This window comes from Juglans regia, chromosome 11 (assembly GCF_001411555.2).
Source record: "Juglans regia cultivar Chandler chromosome 11, Walnut 2.0, whole genome shotgun sequence".
Taxonomy (NCBI): Eukaryota; Viridiplantae; Streptophyta; class Magnoliopsida; order Fagales; family Juglandaceae; genus Juglans; species Juglans regia.
Genome location: NC_049911.1, coordinates 29,649,933 through 29,673,672, shown reverse-complemented (window position 1 = coordinate 29,673,672; position 23,740 = coordinate 29,649,933). Strand labels below are relative to the sequence as shown.

Sequence of the window (23,740 nt, the reverse complement as noted above, 5' to 3'; positions counted from 1 at the left end):
TGTTTACCGAATAGAAAAAATGTTCTCTCACCATGTTGTTACCTTGACAACATTTATAAAAATTATGGATTAAGAAACTAGTGACCCAAAGTCCTATATAAAAATTATCATTATTTAATTCAATGACTTTTAGCTTGACAACATTTGCCTCTTCTTTTATAAGGAATTGTAGAGATTTGAGTCTCTATATCACGAAAAATTCTATACACTGTATTATTATCTTAATTTTATTCTATTATGTATGATGTAACATATTTATTACTATTAAATGATTATTTATTAGATAATTTGGTATTATTTAATATTGATAAATGTGTCACATCTTACATAATGAGATGAAAATATGATAGGATTATGGAGTATAATATTACTCCTATATCATTATTTACAATACTGAGTAAATTTGTGATTGGAAAATAAAATAGAACAAAATTAGTGATTCTATATATTATAATGAAAAATGATAGAATTATTACTCTCATACTATCCATTTATTATTATTTTTTATTTGATCTTTTTATTAATCTTTTATTTTACTTAATGGTTAAGGAAGTGACTATTAGTAAAATTATATATTTTTTATTTTTTTAATAATTAAGGATATTAGAAAAATACTTTAAAGAAAATGATAAAAAATTAAAAAATTTTTAAATATAATATAAGTAGTAAAGCAGTAGTGAACCGATTGCAAGGGTATCATTACCCTATTACAATAAGTGACAGACATTAAAAAATTAAATTAACATGATTTGATGTGATATTAAATTATTAAATTAATCTTATCATAAAATAGATTTAACAAATTATATTAATTATATTAATTTATGAATTTATTTATACGTAATTTATTGTATCCTAATCTTATTTACTCGTACTTATATAATAATAATTGAATGAAATTGAGATGAAAATATATTAATTAAAGAGCAGTGTGCTACATTCACGATAATCGTTTTGATAAGAATAAAAAGTGGTTTTTATTTTTTTATATTCTTATAATTTTTTAAAAAATTAAATTAATAATATTATTAAAAAATACTTTCTCAATTTCTTAGTTAAAAAAAAAAAAAATTATCAGGACGAAGATTCGATGACTTCTAGCATTTTTGTTAATTAAATAATCTCATTGCCAAACGGCCCTAAATAGAAACCGCGGCGAGAGAGAATACGACGCGCGTAGCGCTACGTACTCTACGACCTCTCTCTTCCATGAACTTTCTCATCTCCCGTTCCGCGTATTTGTGTGTATATGTTTCCTGAGGTGGTGTGATGGAGCCTTTTCCATGCCCATGTAATATCTATCATCGTCAGTAGCACGGACAAGTCCTCGTTAGATCTGTACTCCACGAGACAAAACCCTCAAGAACGCGACCTGATTAGCGAAAAAGGTAAATGTCGAGCGGCAGCGAGGACCTGGACGAGGACGAGCTCCTCCAAATGGCTCTCAAGGAGCAAGCGGAGCGAGATCTCAATTACCAGAGGCCTCCTGCCTCTTCCAACAACAAACAAAGGAAGCCTGTCGTCAATTACGTGCAGCCTCCTCCTCCTCCGCCCAAGAAGCCAGCCGCCCCTAATAATTCCAATTCTAGGGCTGCCGCGGCGGCGCGGAGAGTGGTGGACGAGGATGATGACTCCGAGGTCGAGATGCTCAGCATATCCAGCGGCGACGACGACTCCACCACTAGAGATCATCCTCATCATCGGCCATCCAGGGCTCGCCCTAGCTCTGCCAGGGACGACGATGTCGCCTGGGACGGCGACGAGCCTTCTTCGTGGAAACACGTCGAAGAGGCCGAGGTTGGTCGATAATCCCCTGATTCCTCTCGCGTTTAGGATTTTGATCCTAATATTGAATATTCAGTTGTTTACTACTAACTGACGTGCTTGTCTCTTCCGAAGAGTTCTTGCAATTTGCTGATCATCTTATTTTTGTTTAGTATTGAACCTTAAGAATATTGTAATGTGATTGAATAAGTGTGTGTGAGGGCATTCCTATTCAATTGGAACAAATGAACACTAGAAGGATCAATTTTTTGATTTAGTTCACGCAATATCCGCCATTACAAAATTACTTGGACTTAAAGAACTTCAATGGACTGAATGTGGTTCAGATCAGTTCATGAGGTTAAAAATTGACTAGGGAAATCATTTTAGTGCTCAGTAGGTATGGGCCTCCGTGGATCTCTGAATCATCATGGCAGTTATCCCATGCCAAACGAGAATACATCCTTCTACTGAGTTTCTTTCCTTTCCAACCCCCCCCCCCCCTTCCCCTTTCCTTGTCTATGGTAGTTGTTTATCATTTTGGTGTTTTGAACATGTTGAATGTATTGTGTCTTTATGTGGTCATCCGTATGACATGGTGCAAAACCATTAAACACGTCGTGCGATTTTAGCATTATTCATCTGTTTATTACAATCACGTACTATTTTAGTAGTGGAGCTTAAAAATAGACTAAGTTGTTGATACTTTATGGTTAGATCATATTACCAACATTAGACCTTTAAGGTGCATTAGAGACATTCTTTAAACATTGTCAAACATGGCAACATAGGACAAAAGGTCTGATACCAATCTTATGCAAGATCTTTAATAAATTCAGCACTAGGTTAGGTTTCTTGATAACTTCTTAAAAGCTACTTGGATATGGTTTGATGATTAAGGATTTACGCATGGTCAGGTTATAAAAGGAATTGAACGTTGAAGGAATTTGATGCTGTGTGGTATTATAATTGTTAATTAAAGGAGAATGAGTAAGAATAGCCTAGGCAGTTGCAGTTGGGTTCCATAAGCAATCACACCCTCAATGTTTGGACTGGAATTTTGAAAACTCAATCTCTGATTACATAAAAAGCCTTCCAATATTATTATTTTACCAATAAGAAAAGAAACTTCGTATAATATATTTTTAATCCTTATTGTAAGGAGACTATAGTTGCTAATAACAATGAAAAGTAATTAAAGAACTCCTAAAGCAGGTGGTATGGTCCTCCAAAATATAAAATAAGTCTCATAGGTCACTGGTACAGTACATTTTGACAAATATTAAAATTACCAAATAAGCCTTGGCATAATAAAATTTGAGAATCAGAATTAAACCAACAGCTTCTTATCACCAATAAACAAAATAAAATAAGACAATCTATGGACAAATACTTCATAGAATTTCAGCTAGGTTCACGGCAAGTAAAGGTCATAATTTCCAATAATCTCAGTTTTAAAATTCGGTCCGTCTGATACCGTGCTTCAGTGGTAAAGCTGACAAAGATTGTCCTCAAACACCCTTAAATCATCGATAGTAGCTCATGATACCATACTTGTTTTTTCTAGTGTTTTCAGAGATTTTGAATGGCTGTTTTTCTTTTGATTTGAATAGAGGTTCTCTTGAATACATCCTGCGTACTATGGCTGTGTCCCCCTGCTCTTTTTATTGAGATTACATACGTATGAAAAAAGGTTGTTCCTCCTAGAGCTTCTTGCTGCCTGCATCACTTGTCTAGGGAAGAGACCAAATAAAAGAGGCAAATTTATGGGTAATTATTTTTACCAAAAATGCGGATGATTTTAGCCTTACTGTTTTAAAATATTTGTTGGTATTTTTGTTTCGATGTCTGCAAAACCCCAAAAAAAAAATTAATAATAAAAACTAAAAAAACCAAACTTGTTGTGCACTCCAAGCGGAACATATGGATCCTGAATTGAAGATTTGAAGTTCATAATATTTAGGTATCCTCAGATTGGGTGCCTTCCAAAGTATAATATAGTGTGCATAAGGATGCTATCTTCTCTTATAAAAATTAATTGGATAATATATGATTGCACTTCTTTGACAGCTTGCTCGTAGGGTTCGTGAAATGCGGGAGACAAGAGCAGCACCTGTGGCTCAAAAATTTGAGAGAAAACCATCAGAAATTGGTAGAAAGGGGCTTACCAGTTTACAATCATTGCCTCGTGGCACGGAATGTATTGATCCACTTGGGTTAGGGTAAAAATATTCAATACAATACCTGTCTGGGATTACAGAGTCATCATTTCTTCTGGCCATTAATCGATCTTGACATTTTTTACTAGGCATTGTTTGCCATGTTGTCTCTGTTTTAATTGCTCTCCCGTATATATTTTACAAAAATACTTATAAAAAAAATGTTGCAAAAATGACAGTACAGTCCTCTTTTTAATATATCGAGGCTTTACTAGTTGGCTGCTGTATCTATGTTCAGCTAGCTGTATATGCATTGATGTCTAAAGGAATTTGACTTTATCTTCTTAATTGTTGAAATTGGTTATTGTTGATTTTTCATTTCAAGGCAAGACAACATATACTGTAGCAATTATGCAATAGACAATATTGTTACTGAATTAGTGGTCCAATATTTTCCTATATCAGATCAAAGTCATAGTTATATAATTGATTATCTCTTATTATTACTTTCACGTACCTGATTTTGTGCTGTTCTTACAGAATAATAGACAACAAATCATTAAGGTTGATCACTGAGACGGCAGAAAGTTCTCCATCCAAGTTTGACAGAGATTATTTGGATAGTAGCCTTCGCGGTATTGCATTTTCTTTTTTGCTCAGAATATTTAATGCATAATCTGGTGTTTCATAATATATATTTGGTCATGGGAAATTACTGCACATGTTTCTTTTGGTTTGTTTTTCCTATTATGTTATCGTTGTCTGTTACTGAACTTATGCTCCCAACTTGCATATATGTTAGCACCTCCCCCTCTTCCTTTTGAGCACAGCAACAGATTCCCAAACTTAGAACTATCTTTGACCCCCTGAAAGTGGCTGTGTTCCAACAAGATAGGAAAATGTTCGGAACAAAGTCTTGGGAGTCTTCTCTGTGAGATTTTGGGAAATAACACGTCCCACTATGGTAAAATAAGAAATTGATCTATCTTGGACCAGGAGGGATTGTCCTGGTTATTAGACCAATTGAAGCCCCACTGCCTACTGCTATAGGGAGATAACTTTTTTTTGATAAGTTGCTATAGGGAGATAATTAGATATAAAGTTTCAAAATTTGTTAGTTTTGTCTTGGGTGATGGATCTAAGATCAACTTTTGGCATGTGTGATCCGTAGGGAACAACCTTTTAATATATCTTATTTGGTTTTGTCTAGTATTGCACGTTGTTAGGATGCATTGTTTAGCGGGTTACTCACAACTCCAAAAAAATGGAAGTATTTAGTGGGATATACTTTTTAATGGACCTTTACAAAACTTGGAGGTGGATTTGGTTTCCTCTTTCTTTAAGATGTTGTACTGTCTCAAAGTGTGGCAAGGAGGCGCAGATTGCAAATGCTAGACTCCATCCAAAAGACACAAGTTTGAAGTGAAGTCATATTATCGGTTTTTGGTTTTTGTGGAAGCCGTTATTGGAACATCATTGTGGTGGATTACTGTTGTGCTCTTAAGAAGAATGGGGATTCCATTGCCCACCTTCTTCATTGTGAAGTGACAATAGATATATGGAGTTTGCTCTTGAAGTTGTTTGGTGTTGATAGGGTCCCGAAAAGAGTAAAAGAGTTGTTGATGTGTTTTATGTGATATTACCCTCTAGTGAAAATTAAACATTGTACTTGGGCTATGCCTATTCTTATTAATATAATCTGTTAAAAAAAAATTTAAACATTGATGCGATTACTATTCTGGTATAATAAATAGATTGTAATGAAGTAAGAGGAGCATATGGGGTGGGAGTTTGGAAATGTATCAGGAACGGATGGGTAGATCTCTCCAACAATTTCAGAATTGAGGTGGGAAGGGGAACTCGAACCAGATTCTGATGCGACATATGGTGTGGTGATATAGCCTTGAAAAATGCTTTCCCTTCACTCTATAGGATCACATTGGACAAGGATGCTTCAGTGGCTGATAACATGGTCACTTCTGCTGGCTCCGTCCAATGGTTGGTGAGGTTTACTAGAGCTGTTGAGGATTGGGAGGTGGGTTACATTACAGAACTTTACAGGGCACTTTACGCACTGAACCTAAAAGCTGAAGGGGAGGACAGGTTGCGTTGGAAGCATACCAGGAACAACTTCTCAGTCAGATCCTTCTACAAGGTTTTGTCGCCGCATTCTTCTATTGCTTTCCCTTGGAAGAGCATTTGGGGAGTTATGTTCCACTTGAGGTTGCTTTTTTTTAGCTGGCTGGCCTCTCATTGGAAAATATTGACTATTGATAAGCTAAGAAAGCGAGGATTCCTAATAATGGATTGGTGCTTTATGTGTAAAAGCAATGGAGAAACAACAGATCTTCTTTTACACTGTGAAGTGGTCAAGGCTTTATGGGACGATATCTTCCCTAGGCTTGGCATTGCTTGGGTCATGCCTAGGAAGGTGGCTGATTTATTGTTATGCTGAAGAGGAATTCAGGGTAATCGTCAAATAGTGGCTGTTTGGAAGATGGTGCCTCTATGTTAATGTGGTGTACTTGGAACAAAAGGAATGGTCTCTGCTTTGACAACAGGGAACAGTCGTTGGAAGGGTTTAGGGACTTTTTCTATCATACATTGTTACTTTGGGCTTCAGCCATTGTATTGAATGGGACTAGCTTTAATGACTTTTATGCTGATTTTCACAGCACTTAGCTTGTAATTAGGTTCACCTCTTGTATACTTCCCGCGTGTAATTAGGTTCACCTCTTGTATACTTCCTGTGTACTTAGGCTATGCCTAATTATGTAATTAATAAAATTTCTTACTTATAAAAAAATAAAAAGATTGTAATGCTCACAAATGTTGAGGGGAAAACAGTGACTTTACTTTCCCTCGTTAGTTTTGTATTGACTTGGATTATTTATACCAGTTGCTCCATGTTGTGTCACATAAGGTAGGTTGATGAATTTTCCCTTTATTGCAGAAAAGTTGATGTACTTCTCTGATAAATTTGATGCAAAGCTGTTTCTATCCCGAATACACCAAGATACAAGTGCAGCAGATTTGGAGGCTGGTGCTCTTGCTTTGAAGAATGATCTCCAAGGAAGGACTGAAAAGAGAAAACAATTGGTTAAAGACAATTTTGACTGCTTTGTGTCTTGCAAAACCACAATTGATGGTATGCCTCCATCATGTCAGTCTTTTGGTGTTAATTTTTAAGTTGACAGCAAAGTTATCAGGCTCCCCGTTTTGTGCTTATGCACATTTACGCCTGCATTATCTGTCTGTAAAGCTTAAATCCTATATATTGGGTGTAAGTGGAAGTGCTAATTGGTTTTGATGCGGAAAATTCAAATTATTGTACCAGATATTGAGTCAAAGTTGAAAAGGATCGAAGAAGATCCTGAAGGTTCAGGGACATCTCATTTGTTTAATTGCATCCAAGGAGTAAGTTTGCAAGCTAATCGTGCTTTTCAGCCTCTCTTTGAGAGACAGGTTTGTAACATTTGGATTTTTATTTGAGTGGAAGTCTGGCCATGCTGATGCAACACCGATCACAAATGTTTGCTTGAATGGCTCTACTGCAGGCTCAAGCTGAGAAGATCAGGTCTGTCCAAGGAATGCTACAGAGGTTTCGAACATTATTTAACTTGCCAAGTACGATTCGTGGGAGCATTAGTAAGGGTGAATATGATTTGGCAGTTAGAGAATACAAGAAGACGAAGTCAATTGCTCTGCCATCTCATGTATAGAATTTTTTATTTTTATCTAGCGAATTTTCTTTTTTCTGAGAAATTTCTGAACTCATATTTAAGCACTAAATAATGTCAAAATCCAATTTTCATACGTATGTAAATTCAGAGATCTTGAGCATACAAGTGTTTATCAATGTACGTATATTTTTTCAATATTCATTTTCATTACAGGACAAGATGCTTGACTAGCTTTATACAGCATGACTTATCATTTTTAAAATTCCATACAACTTCAAGGTGGATATTTTATTGCATAATATGTTCTAAAATGAAGGTTTGGCTTCTCATTTTTAAAACTATTTAACCAATAAGAAGAGTTAATTATAGTATGATTTTTAGGGGTTTAAGGAGTTCCTTGGCCCTCTTTCCATTTTTGAGAGATTCTCTTCATCATGAATTGAATCATTGTTGAGAGTCAATATTTATTTTATCATCAATCCAATCAACCTTTCTTTTTTGTGTTTTTCCTATCTCTTAATATATCCATAAACTTGTAAGCACTAACATCTATGTTCTCAAATGAGAAAAATCTCCCTGTTTTGCTTCCAATACTTTTTAACTTCCATACGAGCCTCCTCATCTTAGGTCCAATTTGACAAGTTTTGTTGTAATTTTATCTCCCATGTGTAATATCAGTGTCTCGAGATTTACTGTGGAAGCAACTGATTCCATCCTAGAAATCATTTCAGGCGAAACAAACTTTATCAAATATTTGTATTCCCGCAGTCTATCATGGGCTTGACAAAGTTCTTTTTCTGCTGAAGTAAATATTCTTTATTTTATGTGTTACTTTCAGGTGGGAGTTCTAAAACGGGTTCTTGAAGAGGTTGAGAAAGTGATGCATGAGTTCAAAAGCATGCTTTACAAGTCCATGGAAGATCCACAAATAGACCTCACAAACGTAAGCTTGTTTTGTACACTAGCGTTTTTTGACTGTCAGTCATGCTGAATTGGAAGTAAAAAAATTAGAAATAACCGAGGCCTTCTACCTGTGCTTGGACATAATTTGTAGTGATTATATTTTAGAGTTAAAATTTTTGGATTATTAATTCGTATAGTACTAGTTCCACAAGACCAGTGCATGGATACTACACAGTTTTGCCAGACCATTATGGCATCTGGGTAATTTTAAGTTATATGCTAGGCATCTAGGTGATGTTTAAAAAAATCATATGCAAGTGTTGAGTAAAATGTGTCAGCTAAGAATTCTCAAGTGGCGAAGGTCACATGAATCTACTTTGTTACTATGCTAATTAATCATAAATGCTCAAAAATTGTTTTGCTTGCTGTGCTTTTAATTAGATTTTGATGAATTGGTCCTCTTGGTTGTTGGCCTATGTGACATGCATGTTTTGAATCCGATATATAGTTAATATAATGATCATATGCCTACTTATCATTTTTTTTTAACGGCAGCTACTAAAAAAAGTTTCTGATTGTATGCTTCATATTCATCTATCACCTCTATATGATCTTGATCTGCAAAGTCACGTCTTGTGGCCTTTCATTTTGTGTCTACTGAGAACTTTCAATGTTTCTTGTAGCTTGAAAATACTGTCAGGCTGTTGTTGGAGTTGGAACCTGAGTCGGATCCTGTTTGGCATTATCTAAGTATACAAGTAAGCGAAGTCCTAGCTGTCCCGTGGTTTTCAAATTTCTTTACACTTATGTTTTTTTATTGTGTTTAGTGAATACCAATGTTATTTGCTTCAATGAAGAAATCAGTGATACCATATATATGGTTGAAGTTTTGTCTTTGTTACTATGCTACAACTTACAGCTTGACTAGCATCTAGCAACTATTAAGTTGCCCCTTGGCTATTTTCCAACAAAGTAAAAAGAAAGGGAAAAAAAAAAAAAAAAAAAACTAAAGAGCCAACATGAGGCCTCGTTTGCATTCAAAACCCAACTCAACTCATCTCATCTCATCATTACAATTTTTCCAAATTCCTGCACAAAATATAATAAACAATTCAACTTTTTCAAATCCCAAAACAATTTTTTCAAATTTCCACACAAAATATAATAAATAATTCAATTTTTATTCTACTATTCACAAACCATCTCAACTCATCTCAACTCATCTCTGAATCCAAACCACTCCTTAATCTATTTCTGGTGAAAATTGTCCTAATATACTGCAATTGAAAGATCAGCTTGCTGAATAGTTTGTGTCGTCCTTTGCCAGAATCACAGAATTCGAGGTTTGCTTGAGAAGTGCACCTTAGATCATGAGGCAAACATGGAAACTTTGCATAATGAGATTCGTGAAAGAGCTCTGTCCGATGCAAAGTGGAGGGAGATTCAGCAGGCCTTAAATCAGTCTGTAAGTTTAACTGTTAGAACAATCATCTTATATTAGTATTGGAGCAAATAAATTATTTAGTGCTTGATACTGATGTTATGCTTTGTTTTTCTACCATCAGTCGGATGTTGACTATTCTCTTACCCTTGGCGACACCAATCTTCCGGTAGATTCTCAGCCAGTCGACTTTGCCAGTGAAGAAGTTGATGCCCTTAGAGGAAGGTATATACGCAGATTAACTGCTGTACTTACCCATCACATACCCGCCTTCTGGAAAGTAGCACTTTCTGTTTTCAGTGGGAAATTTGCGAAGGTATTTGGAGCATTTTCTTACTTTTAAAGGCTTGCTGTATGAATTGGAATCTAATTGTAATTTCCAGCAGAATTAGGTTTGACTTATTGCATGACATTTTGTCTCATAATTGATCTGAAATAGCCAATTTTTTTCTTGGTTCTTTTGTCTTTTTTGCATCCTTTTGGTTTCAATTTGGTTGGCATTATGTCGCTCTTGTATATGTCCCCTGTACAAGGGCTATTCTTATCATTCTCATCAGTATGCAAAAAATGCAGTTTCTAATATGTGATTCTGGTTTATTATGGTTACTCGAGTCTTGAAGCACTGAAAGTCTATTGATGGTCTAATCTCATTCAAATTTATAAGTGACTTAAAGACTCTTACTTCATTTTTAACAAGTAAAAACCTATCTGAAAATAAGAAAAACTAATGTGGAAACCTCATGCGATTGGACATTTTACCAGATACCTTGATACAAAATCCTTAAAAGTTGAAACACTTACAAACCTCTAGGCTCTTTACAAGTCAACAATTTATTTTGAAAATCCTTTCAAAGTGCAAGATGCAACTATCAAAATATGCACAAATATTAAAAGATGGAGGAAAGTAATGGAGATAAAGCTAATAAAAGGTTAAGTTTTCTATGCGAACTGAAAAATGGGCAAGAGGGAGTAAAATTTGTTGTGAAGCTCCATACTTTCCTAACGTCAATATCATTAGAAGCATTTGAACAAATTACTCAATTGAAGGAGTCACCAGATTGCTAGGCAGCAGGCGGGAAATTTGTTGTGGAACTCTGCACTTAATTATGGTGAATATCATTTAAAGCATTCGAACAATTTAGTAAAAAATTGAGTTACTGGAGTGCATAACAACCTGGAGAGGGGTCATAACTCAAATAAGTGCATATAGAAAGCTAATCCAAAAAACTTATTACGGTTATTATATGTAATCATCCGTGATAGACTAGAGTTTTGTTGTTTTTGTTTTTGTTTTTCTTCTGTTTTTTACTTGAGTATTGATACTCGCTTATATGTGATATTCTTTTACGCCTTCATCCATTTGAAATTTGTGCCTGCTTGAGCTGCTTGAATATGTGAAAGTATATTACACAATGTAGGGTTATTACTTGGTAGTTTTTAGACCTTTTGTAGTAACAACCGCAGTTTGTAGTTGTTATGACTCAAATTTTCTTGCTTTTGGTTTTAGTTGAAGATTTTTCCTCCCTGCCATTTTTATATTTAATTAAAGATCCTGTTATTTCTTCGTCTCTTTTGTGTTGGATATTTTGGTGTTCACTTTGATTCCTGGTCTAATTCTTTGTCATCCCAGGTTTCCACTGATTTGAGTACTAACACTTCAGCAAATAAAACTGAGGAAAAAGTTGGAGATGGGAAGTACTCAAGTCATTCTCTTGACGAAGTTTCTGGAATGATACGGAGTACGATATCTGTGTATGAGGTCAAAGTGAGTATGCTGGCTGAACCATTTATGTCCTTTTGCATTGGATTGAAGTGTTAGATTAATGAGCTACTTTGACTGTTGTGGGGTTGGATAATACCAATTGGAGAATAGTTTTTCATAGTCTAGTCTGATATTACTGATAAGAGATTGTTTCCTCTCTGGTTCTACTCTCTGGTACTATTGAGTAATACCAAGTTTTGTATATTTCAGCTGAAGCCAGAATTGGTTTCAGAATTCTATTAATATAATTCCATGCCTAGCTTTCTGTTCAGCCCATATATTTGGCGGTGGTTCAAAACAAGCATACTGTTGATGCAGGTTCTCAACACATTTCGGAATCTTGAAGAGTCAAATATTCTGCGGTCATACATGAGTGATGCTATAAAGGAAATATCTAAAGCATGCCAAGCTTTTGAAGTCAAGGAGTCGGCTCCTCCTATTGCTGGTATCCAGGCTGTCTCTTAAGCAGCAATACATTGACTTCTCAAAATTATGCTGATATTTTTCTTCTTTATGCAATAGTTATGGCGCTACAAACGATTCATTTGGAGATTGTGAAGATTTACATTCTAAGGCTTTGTTCATGGATGCGTGTATCAATTGAAGAGATATCAAAAGATGAAACATGGGTCCCTGTATCAATTCTTGAAAGGAATAAATCTCCTTATACAATCTCTTTCTTGCCTCTAGGATTTCGTTCGATTATGGCTTCAGCGATGGATCAGATCAATTTGTAAGTCTCTTGTGCATCTTATTGCTCAATCTTTGTTAGCTTCCTGGCAACCTGTTAGTCTACAGAACTTCCTAAGTTACCTTGGAGGAATTCAAGCAACTTTTCATTTAAGGAGAGTGGGTTATCAGGTTCAATTTATCAATGAACCCCACACCCCCACCCCAAAGAAAAAGAGGATCTTGTAGAGCCGGATTGCAATTCAATGTGGAGGAGGTCGGGATATGGATTCCCAATTTCATCTTAATAAAAAAATACATTTTGCAAGAGAAATGGGAAAAATTAGTAGCCAGCCTTGACATTACGATGGTAGTTAGTTGCGACTGGATGTCTTGAAGAAATGGAACATCACAATTAGAGCAATTATGATACATAGGGAGTTACTGAGATAGTGGGGATGATGTGTGATTGCATGTCAAGTTATAATTATTTTAATATAATGGTGATTGAAGGGTGCACTTCATTTCTGAAGAATTAACAAATCAATGTAATTTGAAGGTGAGTTCATTTCTATGACTGCAGTCCTTGTCTCTGTCTCATTATTTCTTGCTTCAGGTTGATTCAATCTTTAAGGAGTGAGGCTGCAAAGTCAGAAGATATGTTTGTTCAACTTCAAGAAACACAAGAATCTGTTAGGCTTGCATTTTTGAACTGCTTCCTTGATTTTGCTGGTAAGATGGATGATCTCAACCTTATGTTTGTGAGTTTACTTTTAAAAGATGTTCCGTTATGGTACTTTCTGCAACATTAATCAGGCTATCTGGAGCGCAATGGAAGTGATATCATCCAAAACAGATCAAGCAAAGAAATTCCACATTTACATGATGGATATTCTCATGAATTAGAAGAAAAACTATCATCTGATCTCCCTGGTGGCGTTGTTGATCCACATCGACAGTTGTTGGTAGTCTTAAGTAATATTGGATATTGCAAAGATGAACTTTCTTACGAGTTGTACAACAAGTACAAGCATATCTGGCTGTTGTCTAGGTTGGTGCTCAACTATTTGTCCAGTATTCCAAAGTGGAGAAATGTTAGCTTATCATACATGGATTTACGTTGCATTGCTTATTTGTAATTGTGAACTCGATTAGATGTGTGCCACTATGCAGACATCGATAAGCTGATAGCCTAGCCCTGCCCAGAAGACAATCATCTTCTGTGAGTTAGTATGTCAGCGTGATTGTCCCATGCCCGTTGGTTTGTATTGACTGTGTATATTGTGAGATCAAGTAATTATCTTGCCTGAATGGTTGCATGATATTGTTCTCTGGATTGAAGGGTATTAGTTTTTTAATTTTGCATATCAACAATCTTCAAAATGAGAGACCAACAAACCACAAGGGTTTTGGCCTAATGTCTTTTCAGCTTGGTTCAGATGCCTTGGGAAGCATTGGCTCAAGTTTGCCCCAACCTATAGGATTTATGTTAGTAATTTTGCAATGCACGTGGGACAGGGAACCACATATGCCTCTTGGAAAAGGAAAAGCTGTGATCCCAAATCAATTGATTGGTTGCATTGGTTGCCTCGTGCTGTAGCTTTTATTTTGGGTAGTTGTTTTGACTCTTACAACTATTCTGGTGTTCCTTCTCTCTTCAGGGACAAAGATGAAGAGGACAATGACATACAAGATCTAGTGATGTCTTTCTCTGGTCTTGAGGAGAAGATCCTTTCCCAGTATACTTTTGCGAAGGTATAAATAACTTGCTTCGTCAATTTGTATAAAAAAGTTTTGCCCACTGCACAAGACAATAAACACAGTCAAAGATGTTTCTCATCATATTATCTTGTAGGCATTTCACTGCACATGTTTTTTTTCTTTTTGATAAGTAAAATAAGTATTTAGTCATCTAAACAATTGTCGATTACAAAATCAGAATATGCCCTAATTATGTAGGAGCATTAGAAACTAAAAACTCATGGAAGTCCATGCCATTAAAGTCCACAGCCATGGCCCAAGTACAAAGAGTCCTAAAAAATAACATTTTTAGTTCCGCTATAAATCTCTCTGTCTTAAAAAATCCTCTCATTGCGCTCCTGCCACAAGCACCACATAATACAGATAGAAATCATCTTCCAAATCGCTTTGATCTGTCGCACACCTCGAATTGAGGTCCAGCAAGCCAAGACATCCAACACGGTTTTCGGCATAACCCATGCTAAGTCCATTCTGTTAAACACCTCGTCCCATATAATCCTGGCTACCTCGCAATGTAAAAGTAAATGATTCACCGAGTCACCCTCTCTTTTACACATGCAACACCAGTCTGCTATGATTATGCTTCTTTTTCTCAGATTATCCGTAGTGAAAATCTTTCCCAAAGACGCTGTCCACACAAAGAAAGAAGCTTTGGGAGGAGCCTTATTACGCCAAAGCTTTCTCCAGGAAAACTATATCTCAGGAACTTGTGTGAGTATCTTGTAGAAAGAGCGAACAGTAAACACCCCTTTCCTTGCTGGACTCCGCCATAGGTCATCTGCATGCTGGATATTTGGGCGACAAGAATACAAAAGATTAAAAATTGACAAAACTCCCCATCTCCCAATCCTGTGCTGCCCGACTGAAATTGATATTCCAATGGATGTTTCTTCCTACAACTTCCATATCCTCCGCCACCATGGCATTTTTAGCATTTGCAATCAAGAAAAGTGTAGGAAGCAAGTCTTGTAGAGCTCTATTGGTACACCAAACATCCTTCCAAAATATGATCTTGGAACCTGTACCCAATTGCAATCTTGTGTGTTGATGGAAAACCTCCCACCCTCTTCTAATGTGTTTCCATAACCCCATTCCAGAGGCCCCTCTAATTTCTCTAGTACACCAACTCTCCCCTAAACTACCATATTTGTTCTCAATCACAGTCTTCCATAAGGCTTATGGTTCCTTGATATATCGCAACCATTTGCCAAGTAATGCCCGATTGTACATCCTCAAATTTCTGATACCCAAACCGCCATTGGAGATAGGGCGGCACACCATCTCCCACTTGACGAGATGGAATTTAAACTCTTCACCTAAGCCCCTCCACAGAAAGTCTCTCTGTAACTTCTCAAGACGACCCGCCACACTTCCCCGTATAGGGAACAAGGATAAAAAGTAAATGGGTAGATTAGAAAGCGTACTTTTAATTAGCGTAATCCTGCCCCCTTTTGACAAATACATTCTCTTCCAACTTGCTAGTCTCCTCTCTACTTTTTCAATCACAGTATCCCAAATAGAGTTCGCCCTTGAGGCTATACCCAATGGTAATCCCAAATAGCTCATAGGGAGAGACGCTATCTTACAACCCAGTGTGCCAGCCAACTCCCTCATATTCTGAATTTCTCCAATAGGCACCAACTTAGATTTATCATAATTCACTTTTAAACTAGACACTGATTCAAAACAAAGCAGCAATATCTTCACAGCCCTCAACTGATCTGGATTGGCTTCGCACATAATAAGCGTATCGTCTGCAAAGAGCAAATGCGAAATGGTAGTAATACCCCTACTCAGCGATCCAATCTGAAAACCACTTATAAAACCATTAGTCACTAAAGTCGAGATCATCCTGCTTAGTGCCTCCATAACAATAACGAAAAGTAAAGGAGATAATGGATCCCTTTGTCTCAAACCACGAGAGCTCGGGAAGAAACCCTCTGGGTTGCCGTTGATTAACACAGAGAATCTTGCCGTGGATATACACCAGCTGATCCAAGACCTCAATGTTTCTCCAAAACCACACCTACTCAATAGATATAGAAGAAAATTTCAATTAACATGATCATATGCCTTTTCCATATCTAACTTACACATAAGCCCTGAGCTGCCAGCCTTCAATCTACTGTCCAGACATTCATTAGCAATTAGAGCCGCATCCAGGATTTGTCTCCCCTTCACAAAGATATTTTGAGGCTTAGTAACAATCTTCCCCAAGACCTCACTTAATTAGCAAGTACTTTTGCAATGATCTTGTATGTACCATTCACTAGGCTAATAGGCTGAAAATCTGTAATCTCAATGGTCCTTACCTTTTTAGGGATTAAAGCAAGAAAAGTGGTATTGAGATTTTTCTCAAATTTTCCCATCGAGAAAAACTCCTAAAACACCTTCATAAGATCATCTTTTATCACCACCCAACAATCTTGGTAAAAACCCATAGAGAACCCATCAGGGCCGGGGGCCTTATCTTTTGCCATTTTCCTTACCACACCATAAACCTCTTCCTCTTCGAAAGCCCTCTCCATCCTAGCAACTTCCCTCGGCTCAATAGTGTCAAAAACCAATCCATTCAGAATAGGCCTCCACCCCACCTGCTCAGTGAGGAGCTCTCCAAAGAAATCGACCACGTGATCTTTTATTACCTCTTATTCGCTGCACTCAACCCCCGCAATTTTCAGCACCTCAATGGTATTATTTCTTCTATGAGAGTTTGCAATTTTATGGAAGAACTTCGTGCTCTAGTCCCCTTCCTTTAGCCAAAGAGCTCTTGATTTCTGGTGCCATGACATCCCTTCTTGTAGAATTATTCTCAAGATCTGCAACCAGCCGAGTTTTCTGTGTTTGCTCCTTCCCAGTAAGTGATCTCCCTTCTTGTAGTCTTTCTAAAGGTGTGTTTGGGTACTAAAGTATCCTCAACACTTTCAAAGTTTCTCGTACTTTTGAAAATACTTCACATGCCAAACAACTTAAAATACTCTCAATGGGACCCACAAATTCACTTCAATCTTTACTCATAACTATTCACAAACATTCTATAATACGTATCACTATTAAATATAAATAAAAAATAAAATCACTATAATATATAAATAAAAAATAAAATCATTATAATATTTATCTCTATTATAAATAAATAAAAAATAAAATCACTATTATATATAAATAAAAAATAAAATACTATAATATTAATCACTATTATATATATATAAATAAAATTATTATAATATTTATCACTATTATATATAAATTAAAAATAAAATTATTATAATATTTATCATTATTATATATAAAAGTAAAATAAAATCACTACAATATTTATTAATATTAAAAAATCACTATAATAAAATCATTATAATATTTATTACTAAAAATAAAATCACTATAATATTTATGGGACCCACACATTTTTCAACTACCTACTCAAAAGTCAACAACTCAACATACTTCACACATCCAAACAACTCAAAATACTCTCAATGGGACCCACAAACTCACTCCAATCTCTACTCATAACTATTCACAAACATTCTCAACACTTCTCACTACCCAAACGTACCCTAAATCCTGTATTTCCCTCCACTTGGTATTTTTGTTTTCCTTTACATTGCCGAAAGACTGTTGATTCCACACCTTTAAGTCTCTTTTTAAAGCTTTCAGTTTATTTGCAAAAATAAAACTAGGGGTACCTTCGAAGTGATACGAAATCCACCATTGTTTAACCCTTTCCACAAAACCTTCAGACTTCAACCACATATTCTCAAATTTTAAATACCTTCTACCGTTGCGAATACCTCCACAATCAAGCAAAATAGGCCAATGATCCGAGGCTAGGCGTACCAAACGTGTTTGCCAGACATCCGGAAAATGGCTTTCCAGCTCAAGTGAAATTAAGAAACGATCCAAGCGGGATCAGGTCTGATTATTTGACCATGTGGCTAAACCCCCTGCAAGTGGAAGGTCGTTCAAATTCAAGTCAAAAATACACTTTGAGAACTCCAAACTTGCTGGCCTCAATCTTCTACTTCCAAAACATTCATTTTGGAAACGAACCACATTGAAATCTCCCCCAATACACCAAGGGAGCTCTCACCAGCTATGTACCCCTACAAGCTCATCCCACAACAATCTTCTGTCAACACCTTGATTAGGCCCATACACACCTGCAAATGCCTACAAAAAACCATTTGATACATATTTAAATGAACATGCTATCATATATCTTCCTATGTATTCCTCCACTTTCTCCACCACTTGCCTATCCCACGTCACCACAATTTCTCCCAATGCCCTTGATGAGGCCAAATATACCTAATCTACATACATACTGCTCCATAAACTCCACACAGTCTTTCTACTGATCATTTTCAGCTTCGTCTCTTGTAAGCACACAATGTCCGCTTTTCACTCACGAGTTAAATGCCGAATCCGAAGACGTTTATCGACCTCGTTGAGACCCTAGACATTCCAAGATACAATCTTGGGTTTCATGGGGAAACATTCAGCCCATTTCCTTTTGCCCTATTCCTACTAGAGCTACTCTCCGAGTTCATCGACCACATCAATCTTTTCGATTCCCCCTTGGTGTAGAATAGTTCCCATGGTGGGATTTCACTGCACTTGTTACCTGGTGAGTTGGAAAATGTAGTTCACAAGTGAAAATATGTTACCACCTATGTGGATGTAAGAACATCCAAAGGTCCTACACGCAAAGAGTCTTTTGAAACCGTATAAAGAAGTAGAGAAGATAAAATTCACCGAGTTTCTGATGAAGATCATATTTCCTCTGCATTGCTAGAGACTGATCAGGTGGCAAAAAATATAGATCTTTAATTATCTGACCAGTCAAATCCCACCATGGGAACTATTCTACACCATTGCTGTACAGTACATGTAGCTAATTTGCATGGTTCCAAATCTTCCAGAATATAACCTTTTTAAATTATACGTGCACATAATCTGTGTGATGATTTGATTTTCACATTTCTAATTTAAATTCTATGACTGGCTACATTTTGTTGTTTGTTTATTGATAACTGAATTTATTTAGCTGCAAAGGGCTAATTAGATGGTCTAAAATCATTGGTTCTTCCTTTTTTTCTTTTGTCCATATAAGATCTAGATAGCCTGGGTGTTCTTTTTTTCCCCTTTTTATCCCAGATATGGTCACATGCCACTCAGTGTAGGAGCAGTTGTTACTGGAAATCTGAAAGATCTGGACGGAGTATATGATTTTTTTTTCGTTAGAAAATTTTTGGGGGTAAAAACAGGATGGAAATCCTTTCTTGCTGGAACTTTTTGTGCACAATGTTCAAGTTGATGCGGATTATCTTTAAAATATTTGCACGTTTTCTTTCGTTGAGTTTATAATCATTGTGTCCCCCCATCAGGCAAATTTGATCAGAACAGCTGCTGTGAACTATTTGTTGGATTCTGGCATTCAGTGGGGAGCAGCACCTGCAGTCAAAGTAAGAAACAAGTGAACTTACTAATTGTAATAAAATAGTTTTGTATATTTTTCTTTTTTGCCTAACTTTCTTAGGCAAACATTGCTGTCCCCAAAATAGAATTATTAAATGCTGGTTTCTCGCAGGGTGTGCGTGATGCAGCTGTGGAGTTACTCCATACTATGGTAGCTGTTCATGCAGAGGTACTCAATACATGCACTCTGGGGTATTTGCCCTTTTTTTTTCTAATATATGTTTTCCTTGTTCACGTCTTTTGGCTTGATCTTGAAAATTGGATTTATACTTTACTTGGTTAACTTTGCTGTTTAGTTTCATGTTACTGTAAGGCTATATTACCATAAAATTATGAAATGTTTACTTCTTGAATGATCACATACAAGTCTATTGCAGGTTTTTGCTGGTGCTAAGCGCCTTTTGGACAAGACACTCGGTATTCTTGTGGAAGGACTGATTGATACTTTTCTCAGCCTTTTCCATGAAAACAAAACCAAAGATCTTAGGTCACTCGATGCAAATGGGTTCTGTCAGCTCATGCTTGAGGTAATACATGGGGTTCTACTTTCTTTACTGGAGAAGTCCTAAATCAAACTGCTGGTTTCTGAAATTTCACATGGCTGTAATCGAGCACAACAACAAATATAGTTATTTCAATTTCTTGGGTCTTTGGACGAATGATGTTCTTTCAGCAAGTACCCTTTTAAACTTGATTACTTATCAAACAAAAACAAAAAAGAATACTCATATATAATTCCCTACAGTGTGCAAGAAACCATGTCTCACGTGTCACAGAAATTGTTAGTAGGTTAGCGATGCACCCTGTGGGTTTTAAGACCATGATCTCACCTTCCCATGGAGGAGCTCATTTGTTAAATGGTTAATTATTTCCTGTGTATCTTCTGCAGCTTGAATATTTCGAGACTGTATTGAATCCGTATTTTACACCTGATGCAAGGGAGTCACTGAAGTCTTTGCAAGGGGTGCTTCTGGAGAAAGCTACTGAGAGTATGACTGAGGCTGTGGAAAATCCAGGGCATCACCGCCGACCAACTCGTGGGAGTGAAGATGCGCTTACAGACGATAGACAGCAAGGAATGACTGTGTCACCTGACGACCTGATTGTAAGAAACTTCTACTCCTGTATTTTCTTCTTTTAGTATGCTCACAGGAGAATGCTTTGAACAAATTGACTCTATCAGGGTACAAGCACGCCCTAATGGATTTAAAAGTATAGTATGATTGCTTGATTATCATGCACAAATGATGAAAACGGTACATGAGATCATGGGAATTTAAAAAACCTGGGTTCTTATTGCTTATAAATCGGGGTCTTGAATTAGCTTAACGGCAGAAGCAATGTTTCTTTGTTGCTGCATTTTTATTTTTATTTTTAGTTATTATAATTGTTTTTAGTTATTATCCATCAGGGTCTTGATTTGTACGGCGGAAGCAATGTTTATTCCTTGCAGCATTTTTATTCTCGATTTTGGTTATTATATTTATAAAAAAAAAGGAGTTGGGTGTTGGATATTCAATCTTTATTAATGGGTTTGTTTCTTTTATGGCTTTAGGCTCTTGCACAGCAGTATAGTTCTGAGTTACTCGAAGCAGAGCTTGAGAGAACTCGTATCAACACAGCATGCTTTGTGGAGTCAATTCCATTAGACTCGGTGCCGGAACCTGCAAAATCTGCTTATGCTTCTTTCAGGGGACCATTAGATTCTCCCAGCAAAAATTACAGAGGCACACATGTCACGGGTTCACCAAGTTTCTCCCGACATAGACGCCGATGAAATATGTTTCAAAACCTCCTATTCTTGTTTATTATATTTCGCTCTCTCACGTGTATGTGCAAGTTTTGTATTGTAGTTCATCCGTTGAATTGAATGAAATCCATATTCTTTCAATTTGTATTTCCCCTATGATCTACTCCTGCTTTCCCCCTCCTTATTTTTCTCAATTTTTTTGGCTTTTATTTTTGAGAGACAGCATTACATTGTTTGTATGTTGCTTGTGCCATAAATATAGCATTTTTCAAGGCCATGTTAATAAAGGACCTTTATTAGTTTGATCGTTTATTTTGAGGAGGTTATTTTTCTGATTAGTTTTTTTATCCTTGAATTTGGACAGGGTCATGTTTTAACTTGGCTTTGGTTAGTTGTTTTTATGTTAGTTAGGCATTCTAATTATTTGTATAAAGGTTTTCAAATATAATTATTTATAACTAGTTTTATTCCTATTCATAATTTGGTTATGGAGTCCGATATAAATTAGATATAGAAAAAATAGACGAACTTTACTCTTCAAAATTATAATATATAGATAAGAATAGAGTAATGTGAGCTAAAGTCAAATTGGGTCCATTATTAAAAATTGATTTTTTATATAGATTTTAAATTTGTCTATTTTTTCAAAGAAAATAGATCAGATTTGTTCATTATTTTAAGACTATAAATTATTTTTCATGATAATCTTAACAGAGAAACTTTCAACTGGTCCTTTATTTTCAAATAACAGCCCTCTAATGAAGAAATGACACGTATGGGCTCCACTTTATCTCCATTATACTGCACCACATACCAACTTCGCGGAATAAAAAAGCACCCCCACCAAATCCTTCCCCCGCCTCTCGCAACCGACGCGGACCCTTTTCCCCCCTCTCGCAATCGACGGCAGACCCCCACCAAATGCTTTACCTGTGACGCTCCCCCGAGTTTTATATGGTTTGTATTGGTTTTGATTTTATTTTTTGTTTTCCTTTTTCGGTCGAGTTGGTGGCATGCAGTTGGTGAGTCGGAGGCATGGCTGACTGATATGTGCCATGAGAGATAAGAAGTTAGAGAGAAGAAGAATTCTAAGAAGGTACTTGATTGGTCTTTGCTAATTCATATATTTTCCAGCATATATTTTTGGTATTTGACGTGTTTTGGTTTTTTGCCATTTTCTTTTGGGTATGCGATGCAGAGATCAAGAGGATTGAAGGCCATGGAGAGTATGGACAGCGAGATTTCGCTTGTATTGATCTCTTTCTCAATCTCGCACACACTAGTACTGCTATATATATGGCTTGAACTGGTTCTGGTACCCAGCTGCTGCTCCACTTGCCACCGGCGTTGTTGTGGATTGACACTTTTTCTGTTTGAAAGAGGATGATGATATGTTGCTCTTTCACTCTTAACGTACAGAGAAAATAGTTGAACTAATTCCAGATGGTGTCGGAGATCAGCGAAAACAAGAGCGAGAAATGTAAAGAAGATAAAGAAGAGTTTGGGAAAGACTTCCATGGCAAAACAGAATGTAAAAAGTGGAATTGGTGAGTTGCATAGAGGAAATGAAAAGAGACGGAAATGAATAGTGGAGTTGGTGAGTTGCAGTGGAGTTATTTTGGATATCAATAAATATAAATAGAAGCTATTATTGGGAGCATCTATTTTGTACATATGATGTGGTATCATGTAGATCACACATCTTTCTAAGTGAGTGTTGAAAACAATCAACTAGAATCAACCACGCAGTGAGTACAAAGTGTGCACTGCTATAATAACTTCTCTCTAGCATTACTCTTTGGATATAGTGTAATGAGTTTATTGTGGAGTCTCTACAATTGATGATGTGACACAATTCTATTATTGGCTGTTTATGCCTCAGTAACAGATAGACCGCTCAAACTCTAATTTTAATTAATGAAGAGTTATTTTATTTTTAAATTAGTGTATAAAATATATCATTCACATTATTTAAATGGTAAAATTTAGTATGTAATATTAAAAATTTAAAATTTATCTTTAAAATTATATTAAGTCGTAAGTACTTTATTAAATATGTTTTAAGACCAAAATATATCTGGGAAGGTAGTTATCTATGAGGATAATGCTAGGAGTTAGGACCCCTACCAATGGGTATCGACAGTGTATTTTACTTTCTTTGTTTTTTAAATATTTAAATAAAACACACAAATAATTAAAAAAAACACTAATGGATACAATTTTTCAGTACAGTTTGTCAGTGGATTATCACTATGCTGTCAAATAATTGTGCTGCTCAAAATTCTACTCCAAGCAAATTGAGCAATGGGCTAATGGCTCCCACCGCCGCGTTTAGAAATGTCTAGTGGAAGATCGTCCCCGCTTGTA

At 36.2% G+C, this 23,740-nt stretch overlaps 1 protein-coding gene across 1 annotated transcript; it reads left to right on the top strand.

The window, feature by feature from the left end:
* The first annotated feature begins 1,158 nt into the window (after positions 1 to 1,158).
* Positions 1,159 to 21,682, top strand: LOC108991329 (exocyst complex component SEC5A-like). The gene is made up of 21 exons (XM_018965510.2): positions 1,159 to 1,797; positions 3,835 to 3,986; positions 4,464 to 4,558; positions 6,877 to 7,071; positions 7,261 to 7,388; positions 7,481 to 7,639; positions 8,445 to 8,549; positions 9,193 to 9,267; positions 9,837 to 9,974; positions 10,075 to 10,266; positions 11,581 to 11,715; positions 12,031 to 12,157; positions 12,235 to 12,445; positions 12,998 to 13,113; positions 13,198 to 13,432; positions 14,043 to 14,136; positions 19,533 to 19,610; positions 19,736 to 19,792; positions 20,001 to 20,150; positions 20,513 to 20,728; positions 21,179 to 21,682. The coding sequence occupies exons 1-21, from the start codon at positions 1,393 to 1,395 to the stop codon at positions 21,398 to 21,400; spliced, it is 3,285 nt and encodes a 1,094-aa protein (XP_018821055.1). The 5' UTR covers positions 1,159 to 1,392; the 3' UTR covers positions 21,401 to 21,682.
* The last annotated feature ends 2,058 nt before the right edge of the window (positions 21,683 to 23,740 follow it).

What these genes read in the sequence shown, in the direction of transcription:
- LOC108991329 (XM_018965510.2), top strand. Translation starts at nt 1,393, where the DNA reads ATGTCGAGCGGCAGCGAGGACCTGGACGAGGACGAGCTCCTCCAAATG. An exon ending in TTTGGATAGTAGCCTTCGCG is followed by an intron (nt 4,559 to 6,876) that starts GTATTGCATTTT and finishes CCTTTATTGCAG; the next exon opens with AAAAGTTGATGTACTTCTCT. An exon ending in TATCTGTGTATGAGGTCAAA is followed by an intron (nt 11,716 to 12,030) that starts GTGAGTATGCTG and finishes CTGTTGATGCAG; the next exon opens with GTTCTCAACACATTTCGGAA.